Raw genomic sequence first — 12,385 nt, 5'->3', positions numbered from 1 at the left:
ACAAAGTATGTTGGAAACTATGAATAATGTTCTACTCGGGAAGCAATATGAGCAGCTAGCTTTCCTTGTTACTGGTTTGGGTTTTTATTTTTATTTTTCATGTTTCACTTGTCTGTCTCATACATCACACTAGACTTTCTGGAATGCATGTTTCTGCAGAGATCATAAGGAGGCAGGAGTCGAAGTTTTGATATTATTCTGGATTACGTATGTATTATTTATTAAGCTGAAGTCGTATACTCTCTCATATATTCACATCAAAACCTAACACAGAATATTATACTTGTTAGTCGTTGGGAAATCAGCTGAGTACGTAAAAAAAGATGGTGTATAGCAAGCTTGGGGATTTCAAGAAATGGATATGAAATTCATTTTTAAAAAAAAGTGTTGAAACCACTTCGAAGATCAAGGCATAAATGAAAGGCTATTATTAAAATGGATCTATGTCGGTTATAGCTATCGGTCCGCCGTTGTATTTTGTTATGAGCCAGTTCAATCAGTATTATACTCCAATATAGCTTACGTCTTCTAAGAGAGGTTTCGAACTAAAATTCTATGTGCTCTTTTTTATCTCCCTGATTTAATCACTTTAATATTATCTGGTGAAAAATGAAAATTGTGAGGCTCAACATTTTGCGAATTTGTTCGTCCTGTCATCGGATATCAAGGATATCATTTTGTTGCGTGCTATCAGAACGCAGTTTGACAGCAGAATGGCTAAAGTCAGCTTTCGTAAACGGTGAGATAGTTCTAGAACACTGCGTAAAATGTCAGGATATGCAGTTGGAGAACACATGCCCATGTCTTAAAGAGAAGGAGAAACATAGTTTAAAATTCTGTCTGGGTTTTTGGGTTTTTAGACCTTGTCTGATTTTATAAAATACACAACGTTTTGAGGACTCTATCTGTCCAGTGATTGAGATAGCTCATTCAAACGGACCTTACAGAGTAGGTGCTTCCTTCAGCACATCAGCAGACGATGAACAAGGTCCAAAAACTCAATAATCCAGATCGTATCACACCATTGTCAAAATCTAAAATTGTTATTCCTCGTACGCTGCATTGAATTACAAATAAATTGTACTTTGAATACAGGATGCATGTTGATCCTTCTATCATCTAATCTAATTTAAATTATCGACGCTTTTAAAATTGTCAGTTGGAAATGAAGCAGTACAGGAATATCTAAGGTAAACATTATTACCCAGTATTTGAGAAGTGTGTGGAAAACCACGAAAATCTTTGGGATTACCTCCCTAACCCTGGCTCGCATTCGGAATACGAAGCAAGGGCTCTAATCACTCAATCGCTACGTTCGATTTGTTTTAGAAATAAATAAACTTGTTACACCGATTGGGGCCGTTCGGTATGTCATAAAAACTATTGCGCTTTCATTTTACACTCAACTTGTACATTTTAAATAATGTCGCTTGGTACGTTATTATTCTAGCCGATGGTTTGAATTTGGTTTTCTCCCTCTCACAAAATGTATAAATATTTTGCTAACGGGCCTGCCACGAAATATGCAGTTGAACGGCCGCCCACGCAGACCAGTTAAAAGTAATGTGGAAAAGATCGATATTTTTTCGTGACGTGAGTAATGTTTTTTTGATCGGCTGGGTTGGTAGCACCACAACCTCTATGGCCAAGTTAATTAACGTGGAAGGACACTGTGGCGAATAGCAGCAGCCACCCTGCAAGTTGCATGTGCTGTAGCACAACCCTCTCGCTCCCCGGTTGTTGACTGCGTGATTGATCGATTGATTCATTCGTTCATTATTCCATTCACGGAAGGAATCATCATTTTGTCTATTGACAAACTCTGGTTTGCTGAGTGACTAACCACTTGAGTGGTTGATTCATTGCCTAACTGATCCACTGCTGTGTGTGATTTCAGGCGAGTTGAAGATGGTTGTCTTCTGGGCTGTTGTGTCGTGTAGCCTGGTAGAATTTTACCTACGTTTCAGAGGTGCTTGCTGCCTACACCGAGCCCTGATGATGGAGACACCTCTGAAACGTCTGTAAACGTTTACGAGGCCACACGGTGCAGCAACGCAGAAGACAACCATTTTGGTTTAATGATCTTGTCTGATTTATTTGCTGAATTATTGAGTGAATGAGTCCTAAGGTTGAATAGGTGACTGTTTAGCTTATTGACTGAGTTGCTGACTGATTCGATCACCGAATAACCGAGTGGTTGACTGATTGAGTTAATTTCATGCAGAATTATTTTAAATCGGCATTAGTTTATTATGCTTTTGCACATGCTGATGAATAATTTCGTTCAACTACAATGATTTCATAACGTCGAGTGAAGATACAACTATTTTTGAATGGACGAACTGAGTGTTTCTAATTGAAGATGCTAGTCTGGCATTCGGCTGAAAAGACTTACCGGAAACCTTATATTCATAGGGGTACCTCCCAACACAAGTTTCATGCTAAATAAGGATTATTTCCTTAAACAGAGCCCAACAAATTGATCTTTGTAATGGTAAAGTAATGTTTTCTTTTAGGTACGGACTGAGTTTTTAAATATTATTTAGACTAGCTTTGGCATCAAAAGGTTAATTATTGTTAGTTATGCTTTTTGGCCAGAATACATAAGAGAGTAACAAGTATGAAATAAAAAAAGATTTTTCGTGCCATTGAAACATAAATATGCGATAAATTCCTTTGGTTTAAAAATTAAACTTCCCAGCTAGATGAGATTAATAGGGAAACTTAGAAAATTGTAGGTGCAATCCCTGTGTCTGTTCTATATCGCCCACATCACACGGTCCATTCCGCATGTCTTAATTTCCCAAGAAAGTAATAAAACATCAGCACTTTTTTGCATAAAGATGGCTGTTTTTCGTTTTCCTGCTTCCTCCCGTCTCGTTTTCAATCTCGCCGTTTCTTTCTGCGCGCAAAAGCTCAGTTGGAAAGTCGTCGCAGTGTTCGTTCTGCAAATGAGAAGAAGCCGAAAAGAAAATAATTGTCTGTTTCATGCCATCTTCGCCGCAGTGTATGTAACCGGCGTCACCCCAGCTTCTAAGGGCAGAGTGGTTATTAGAGTTGAACTGATTCAGTTGGCGAACATTAATTACCATAGGCGGTGTTGAATCTTAGAGTTCCGTAACAAATTGACCACCGATGGAAATTTCTATTCCAGGTTAATTCTTTTGTAGTTTGGTTAAGTAGTTTGTGAGATTCCAGGCTGTCATGGCGGCGTTTATTGCCTTGACGATGGAGATAGTAAGCATCTTTGAAACGTCGATGAATATCTATCAGACTACAGGGCGAAACGTCCCTGAAGACAGCAATCTCTAAATAGTCGGTTTGTTTGGTCATCTGTGGTGGTTTACGTCGTCACATAAGTCATATATGTTTTCACCGCCTGGGAACTTGTATTTCAGTACTTCTTTGATTAGTGTCGTAAGAAAATGGTTTCTGTACGTAGTATGGATCTTCACAGAGTGCACTGTACACTTCGTATGTTTACATTGATTAAATAGAAGATACATGGACGAGACACGTGGTGTACGCATGAAGACACAAAAAAGTTTGATTGGAAAACCTCATGAGAAGATCGTACAGAGAAGCCGTGGCTGTAGATGGCAGAGCTAATAGTAACGCGACTCTAGAGAAATTAACAAGAGTGAACGTAGGGGTCCGACAGGTCCGGGCTACGGTTTCGTATTAACGAGGACTTGGGGTCCGAATCTCGACTCGGAGGTCAACTGTTCTGATTTATACTTCACGATTTTCCTGTCTTTCTACGAGATCATTGGTACAGTACCTTAAAATAGTTCATGATCACTTCGAATTCAGCACTCTGTATCTTCACATGCAGATTGTAAACCCTTGTTAAATAAGCTGAGACTCAATTATGAAGATAACAGAATTGAACTTCTCCAAGGTAGTGACTTATAACAGACTTTTTTTTATTGACTATGATAAATGTTTGGTGTAAATCGTACATAAAATTAAAATTTTAGGTGCGAGTAAAATTTTAACCGCTCAAAGAAGACTTTGCCGTGGAGTTTTGAAGAAATTAGCTAGCGTTTCGACGCCCTGAAGCCCTAATGGCCCATTCTGCACCAAGCTGCCCTCTGCTTCGCAAGACGGATGACAGAGGCACTGCTCGCTCTGACGGGAGTAGTCGTGACTCTTACTTCTCTGGTTTAAAAATATGTTTTCCCTGCCTGCGGCCACCGCGCACTGCGTTTTAACCTCGTATAAAGAAACGAATTGGCATTAGGTGCAAGAGGCATCACAGAACGTTGATGAAACAATAACAAGATGTCAGCAATTCTTTGAGGGTTTTGATTCATTAGACTGCAGTTATGTCGGACATTGTTCATTATGATTATTTCCTTGCATTTAGTTACACATGCACTAGTGGCTAGTCGAAATTCATTTAGATAAATAATGTAGGTACTGGTTAATTCAATATACCATTGTCTGTATGTACATTCCACCTTATACTTTGTCGGAAAATTGTTCATTTTAGTTATTAGTTGAATCATTATACCGGAATTACCGATTGACAATTACTGTCCAGTATCTGTTTTATTGCACTTGGTTAAGCAAACAGTACATGAAAAGAAAGTTAAAGATAAACGTTAATAGTCGTAATTAAATGTACATTTTATTTTATGCATCTATTTTTTCGCCTGGAATATCTTAGTAATATCAGATAACAAATTTCATCGCATTCCGTTTAGTAGTTTATGTGATGAAACGTGCGGACAGACCTGTCTTCCGTACTACGAGTTCATTTTATGTGTGTCGTACAGAGAACTCATAAAATTATATTTTTAAAACTTTCTCTGATTTATAGTTTAATAATTTGTTTGGGAAGAGTTATTTAGTTATGTAAATTGTTTAATTCGGCTTTTTGCCTCATTAAACACACGAAGAAAGCTACGAAACTGTATCGCCTCAGTATGTCTGAAAGAAAAAGGCGCATATTTAATTTCCGTTCGTCTTGAGTCAGTAATGTTTTAAGCCAGGATTCGAGACACACAAAACCGGAAGCTCTAATGATGACTGATCACATGGATCTGTTGACTTCACTGCACGACGACTGACCTCCTTTACGTTTGGCCCTTTTTCTTAAAGTCTTTATAATTATCTTGTCCTTTTATTTGTACTGTTCTGTAGCAGCTTAGCAAGGTACAGTCTTGACATTTAATATTAACAGTTGACCATAATGCGAAGTTGCGTAAGGGGGTATAAAGAAGGAATCTGAGGATACAAGGACAGAAACAAAGAAATGACAAAATAAGTGTAGAGGAAGAGGTAGAGAAAGACAAATACGGACTACAAGCGAAGGGCGATCATTATGAAACATCTCTGAAACGTCGGTAAATTATACCGAACTACACGGCTCATTTATTCATTGAATTTTTCCTTCTTGTTTTTGTATTTCCTTCAACTTTAGGCTCTCTTCCTGGCGAGAAGCGTAGGGAAAATTTTCATAAATTGGTAACAGAGCCCTAACCGGGGACTTTAAGGATTGAAATTATCCGCCACATGTTTTTAAGACTGTGTGTAGTTCAAGACTGCGCTGTCCCATGGCAACTGCTCCTAGCACTCCTGCAGTGGGATAAATTTTACAAATATATTGTAGGAACATTCCCCGTTGACGTGGAGTGGAGTGTCCATTCCAGGATGAACCTCCATGCAAGTCTTGCTGACGTGTCAGGACAATACGTTTGGCCAGCTGGGCGAAGGGGTGATGGGATGGGGTGGGGGGTGAAACTGGTCAGCAGCAGAGGTCGGACACAGATTTATCTCAGTCGTCGCGAACTTGTTCTTTATACCATTGTAACTTGGGGCGGATCGCCTTCTGCTGTCGGCTTTCTTCCACATCAGAAGCAAGTGCCAAAGTGCCTGTCCAGTACCATGAGGCAAACCACAAGGTCTCTCCGCAGAATTTATTGAACATTCTTTCTTACGTACATACGAAAATTATCCTCAGGGAGGCTCTGTTTATTTAATTCTTACACTCAGGGATGGGCAAACTACAGCAATTGGGCTCGGGCATTGGAAAAATATATTTTGGTTGCAGGAAAATTGAAATATTTTATGGATATGCAAGTTATTGGGGCCTTTTGTGTTTGTTAACTACTGTAATTTGCTATACATACAAGTGAATAAGAGAAAGTCCCTTGTCACTCTAGAGCAGGTACAACTCATGAGAACGCCTATCAGAGCTCAGAATGTCATGCGGGTATTAATTATTAATAATGCAATTTTTATGTACTTTGATAACCTATTAATTATAATCACTCAAGATGCATAAGGCTGATAGAAATTCTATAGCAGCTTTTGAGGTGCTAGATATTTCTGGCAAGGCCCTCCGGCCCGTTATGGATAACGTAATTGCCCACCCCTGCTTTAGACCAATACCGTATCTGAGTTACATTTGTTAGTTGTGGCCTTTGTCAGTTTTGTAAGGTATTACGAGAATCGCAGTTCCATTACATAAGGAAGTTGTGCACCCCTCGTCTAGACTTCTTGTCTGGCGCGGACATTCGCAAGAGGGCGGCTCATTATTTTGCCGAGATAATCTAAGACGGACCTCCATTCACTGCAGATCTGTTTTCTCTTGAGAATGCAGATAACAATTGAAGTGTGACGCTATTTTGTGTTTAAACATAACTGGTTTCCTATCACAGAAGTAAGAGAAGTTTTTTTTGTTGTTTTTTTTTTTGAGTTGCAGTTGAAAGAATCGTTTCCGCCAAACTGGGACCGAAATTGAGACTAAAAACTACTGTAATTTGTTCTTACCCTAGCGCGTAGTGGATTCATTCATACGTGTTTGTTTGATTCTTGTTTTATTTTATCTCCCTTACTTTGTTTGGTTCTCTCTTTCGTCACTCGTACCTTATCACTTCCTTTTCTCTTCCTTTATTTATTTCCTTTTTTATTTTGTGTGTGTGTTTCCTATCTTCATTTCTCGTTCTTACTTTCCTTGTAGGTCTGTAATTCTCTCCCCCGTACCACATGTGCATATAATTCCTCCGTCATTTCACTGTGTCGCTTATGGTTGTGTATAAAACTTCTGGTTTGTTGCAGGCGTGTAACGAGTTCACAACGCACGTGATGAACCTCCTGCGGGAGCAGTCCCGGACACGCCCTATCACCCCGAAGGAGATCGAACGCATGGTTCAAATCATCCACAAGAAGTTCTCGTCCATCCAGATGCAGCTGAAGCAGAGTACCTGCGAGGCCGTCATGATCTTGCGCTCCAGGTTCCTTGACGCCAGGTAAATCAGTAACCACCTCGTCTTCATAAGTTTCTATGTAGGATTTGAGGTTTTCACAGCGGTGAGTATGAAGATTCCTGTCTTCTGGGTTGTTGCGCTGTGTAGTCTGATCGATGTTAACCAACGTTTCAGAGGTCATACTGCCTCCGTCATCAGGGCGATGAAGATTCCTGTCTTCTGGGTTGTTGCGCTGTGTAGTCTGGTAGATGTTAACCAACGTTTCAGAGGTCATACTGCCTCCGTTCTCAGACACCGCTGTGAAAACCTCAAATCCTACATATATTCTTATCATCGTAGTTATATGGGTGTGAAACTTGGTCTCTCGCGGTAGGGAAGAAACGCTGAGGGTGTTTGTCCACGATAATGTTTGAACTTCAGAGGTGTGAAGTGAAGGGATACTGGAGAAAATTTCATACCGAACACCTGCCCTTAACGTACTGCGACCTCCGATGAGTTCAAGATAAAAAATATTTTTGGTTTTTCAGCATTGGTAATTATAAATCTCTAGGTGTTATTACATGAACAAGACAAGGCATTTGCTTTATTACTTGAAGTCAAGACGAAGAAAATCAAAGACGTGAATACATGTCAATATTGGTCTTGTTGGTGCTTTTTAAAATCTTGCAGAGAGATCACACAGAACTTACGAAAATTCGCGGCGTAAACACATCATGTACACTTTTTATTTTAAGTGCCATTTTGAGGTTTCAGAAACACATCATGGCGTTCTATGGGTATCAAGGTATTGTGCTTTGTTTAACCTTGTCGCAGAAAATACGCAAGCAATCTTTCCTCGCATAAAAAGGTCAAATCAGTGAGGTGGTACGACGGTGAGAGAAGGCTTTCTATTCCACGTGGTTCCCCCCTTGCACGATCTGCAACATTCCCTCCCACACCAACACGCACATAAATGCCGCTATTTGTATGCAAATTGTCTCAGCTAAGGTACATGGTTGTATGTTAAAATTTTGAACAAAATCTTGCATGTCTGTGGTCCAAGATTCTTTTCTTCCGCCTTCAAGTTCAACTCTTCTGTCCATCACGAACGTCTTTCGTGTTTTCAGTACATAAAGTGAATTCGTTTCGGTACCGATTTGTAACACGACGCGCGATTACTGTCAGTAAAGTGGAGTTGACTCCATATTGGAACGCTGTAATCTCATCTTTGTCACGACGGCGTGTGCAGTGAATAGAGGTGAAGGTAAAATTAAAGTTGTCCCTGATACTTAATTAAGCACCTCGCCATGCAGACGTATGAGAGAGTGAAGGTATAGCTCCGCGCATTCTCAGCCTTGGCACCACATCTGGCTTCAGGAAAACGATTTCTGGTTGTACGATGTAATAATGTGTATTGTCACTCTTGCGTGACCCCGTAAATACTTTCGTAGACCCAAGTCTGACATTTCCTGCTTCTTACCTAGCTCCGTGGGGTTTATTTTCGTCAGTTGGTAAATGACTTCCCCTATTTTGTACTACTCTTCTGTAACACTGGTTTGAGAACTAAAATTCTCTTAAATAACTGCTAGGCATAAGATCCGTTCCTAATAATATATTTCCACTGTAAAGTGTAATTTCGGTTGCTGACAACCCGCATATATTTTTATTTGATTGTTGACAGAGAAGATGAGAAGTTTCTTTCCATTACCTCAAAAAGCAAACAAACCCGGCGCTTTTAAGCGAGATAACTCGTGCGTAGCATTGAAAGGGTTAAAGGTATGATAGTGCTGTGAATTTATTTGTGTCTTGTAAGAAGGCGTTGGTGTTGAGACAAGCGAACGAGCTGTAATGTGAAGGACTACCGTTGCCCCATCCCTGTGAGCCAGACACATCCATTGCTGGCCGCGTTAAGAAAGGAAAGGGGAAAAAAAGTGATGTGTACTTCCACCGCACCACAGAACACATAAACCGTGAAATCGGTATGTTGTTATGCTGCGTTACACACCAACTCGGAGCTTTTCTTTATTGTTATCTGTCTTTGGTTCTATATTTCATATTTTATCCCTTCCTTTTCCTTCTATCCCTCGTTTTCCTTTGTGGATTTATATATTTATGTGAAAGCGTGTTCAAAATATTGAATAAGAACTGAATCTAAAAACTGCGGCGTGAACTCTTATTGTAATAGTAAGAGGTTTGAATTACAGGACTTGTATGCAAAGTATCAATTACATTATAATTAATTCCATGGGGAATAATCCTGCTTGTCAAGCTGATAGTCGCTTGGTTTGTCAATAAATTCTCTGCTCATTGTACAACCGGAAGTCCATTAACGTTTCGCAAGATGTCGTCGCTGAATCCAGTTCATATCCGCACTTTTTATTTCTTTAAGATTAATTTTAATATCCCAAATGGGTTTTTTGCCTTTAACATAAATTGCGTATTTAGAGCAAACCGTTTAAAATAAATGAACGCTTCTTTTTGTGAAGAATCAAAGGAGCCCTTATACTGCCTACACCGATAAAGCTAAAACGTAAATCAAATACTTTTTTTGCAATGATTTTTATGTTAAAATTGACGACTTCGTTCGAAATCGAATAATTATGGATTTAAAACTTGGAGGGTTGTAATTTTCTGTTTAGTCAGGTATTAGTGTAATCACTGAATTGTGTGTAATGGTAATCCCTCCAGCTTCGTATTCAGCGAGCTCCCCCTTTCGATCTTTTGTCCGAAAACGGATTATTTTTACAGGTTTTTTCGGGCCCTGCGTGAAAATGCAGGCTACAAAATGATATTTCTATACTATAATACAAAGGACCATCACTATCACTGCTGTCATATTATTATTGATTTAACTGAACGTGGTTGACCATGGCGACTTCCATATCATTTCTACTAGCCAACATAGCCATCGAGTGGTTAGCAATTCTGCTTCGTTTTCGGAAGGTCCAGGGTCCCTCGGCACGAAGACCGGGCGTTTTGAGTGAGGTTTTTCGTGATTTTATTTAGTCCCTGCAGGCAAATGCTAGGATAGTATCGAAATTAAGCCACGGACTCTTCTGTATTCTTTCAAATTCATAGTTCTCGAATGATCCTATCGTTCGCCGTTGTGTAGTCTGAGCTATTGATAGCGTTGGTAAATAAGCAAATAATGTTCCTGCTGCGTAGCCAGTTCAACACCCTTTCCAATTAATCGTTGAGAATCAAGATGCCATACATGTTTTATAGACATTGCACATAAATAAATAAAGAAACATTGAATAATCGAGTCGATAAAGACGTCGACCCTATGAACTGTTTCAAGTTTCAAAGATAAATGCATAAATAGTTTTTTGTTGTTGTTTTTTTTTTCCGCCAGCCGGGATAGAATCCTAACCGCGGTACATTTGAGTGACAGGAGACGTTCTCGCCGTCCGTTCGCCAGAGTTGACAGGGGGGAGGGGGAATTTGGAATATAGTGTGGGGTTGGTTTTTATTCGTAGCAGCTGTCAAGATCCGGCTGGGCATGTCGTGACGTGAGCAAAGTACGTCTTATTTCGTTAGAGGCGGCTACTTCTGTGTCCATATGTTTTATTGCAGTGAAATAAAATACGTACTTTCTCCGTATTGTATTCGTGTCTTCGTTTCAATGCCTCGCTGTAACTCCGAGAATTTTATTCTGTAAAAATAGTATTTTTTTGGACTTGGTCCATCGTCTAAATTACAAATATTTTGTTTGTCTTTGTAATTTAGACGATAGACAAAGTCTAGAAAAACATGTTTAGAGATTTTAACCCACCATCGGCAGAAACCCTGAGATTTCACCCTAGAATTTTATCCCAAGTGTTGACCTGTATTCAGGAAGTACTCGATTCGAACCTCTTTTGGACCGCCAATTATCCATTCGAATCCCCGCACCGCTTCCTGCCCAATTCTATTTCGCCGCAGTCGATTTCTTATGTCATTTAACGTAAAGAAACATCTTCATCTCTTTCTGTCTCATTTCTTACCTCTTCCTTCTTTCTTTCTCTTAATTAGGTTTTTATTTAGTGTCTTCCTTTATCCCCTCAATTCTTTCATTCCTCCTTTTATTGTATTGTGCACGTGAAGAAACAGGAATAGAGAGGAATACGTAATATCGAACTTCTTCAGTAGCTTTGCCTTTGCTTACGATGGTTAAATGTAGGAGGTCCAGATATCATGGACTTGCAGTGTCCATGACAGGAAACAAGAAATGCAAAAACAAATTTGATTGGAAAGAGATCTTTTAGGGGACTCAGATACAGATGGGAAGATCTGAAATGGAAATGTAATTTGGACAGTCAAGTGGAGAAGGTTACGATGGACTGTGCATGTAGCTTGCATGTGATGGACAAGAAATGCACAAGGCTGTAGAGTTCTGATGATACTTTAGACGTTTTTTTTTTAGAAATCGAAGGAACCGCCCATATTCTGGGACGTGTCGCGTAATGGATGTTCTAAGAATGAGACCCTTGTGCGTATGAAGATGCATAATTTAGGGTACGCTTGTATGATTCTAACCTACTCTGATATTATTTAATACACCTTTGGCCTGTAGCCTTTATCGAAGTTTCCTCTTCCGTCACTTTATTGGTGAATAATTAAAGCTTATTTGAGCTTCCAGTTCGTCTTAAAATATTACAAAGTGCGCAGAGCTTCTGTCTAGCTTACAAGGTGGGAATTAGAATGTTTCAGTCACTGCTGGTAGCTGCGTCCCATACTCCCCAACTCAGTTTCCTTTCTCGAAATGTCATTTGTCTGCAATCAGTTCGTGTTTCGGTATCCAAATAACTCTTCTCTTTTCATGTTCTGATTATGTGACTTTTTCTTGCTGCAGTGATTTGAGAAGTTTTATGAGGATCTGTAGGAATGTATTACTCCTTCTCTTGAGAAAGACTTACAGGAATTTTGTTTCTCTGAGATTTGTCTCCCTTCCAAAACAGTTCACTTTGTTAACCTTCATATAAAGTTTATCCTCCTCTGGTGAACGTTGACTTTGTTGTCCTTTGGAAAGGGAAGTTCCTCCCTCACGAGGAAGAGAATCTAATTATTACTGTATTAAATTTCCATGCATTTTCATAGAAATTGTCTTTTGGTCTTTTCTTCCTTCGCTTGCTTCTGTTCGTGTGTGTTCTTGTTATTATTAATACGGAAGAGCAGCTACTGACAAAGTTCATATCTTTTAGCGCTGT

The 12,385-nt window shown here is 39.5% G+C and overlaps 1 protein-coding gene across 12 annotated transcripts in view; it reads left to right on the top strand.

Moving 5' to 3' along the window:
• exd (PBX homeobox extradenticle) overlaps positions 1-12,385 on the top strand; it is a 378,101-nt gene that overhangs the window by 304,893 nt on the left and 60,823 nt on the right. For all 12 annotated transcript variants that reach the window (XR_015535862.1, XM_087351479.1, XM_087351471.1 and 9 more), the window contains one exon: positions 7,069-7,259. Coding sequence is in view for 11 of the 12 variants with exons in the window: in XM_087351479.1 (XP_087207605.1) it covers positions 7,069-7,259 (191 nt within the window). In the remaining variant the exon portion in view is untranslated. The remainder of the gene's footprint in view (positions 1-7,068; positions 7,260-12,385) is intronic.

Source organism: Zootermopsis nevadensis, unplaced genomic scaffold (assembly GCF_977971745.1).
Source record: "Zootermopsis nevadensis isolate Lab colony 2312 unplaced genomic scaffold, Znev_1.0 Znev_ptg000002l, whole genome shotgun sequence".
Taxonomy (NCBI): Eukaryota; Metazoa; Arthropoda; class Insecta; order Blattodea; family Termopsidae; genus Zootermopsis; species Zootermopsis nevadensis.
This window is presented reverse-complemented; position numbering and strand designations above follow the sequence as displayed.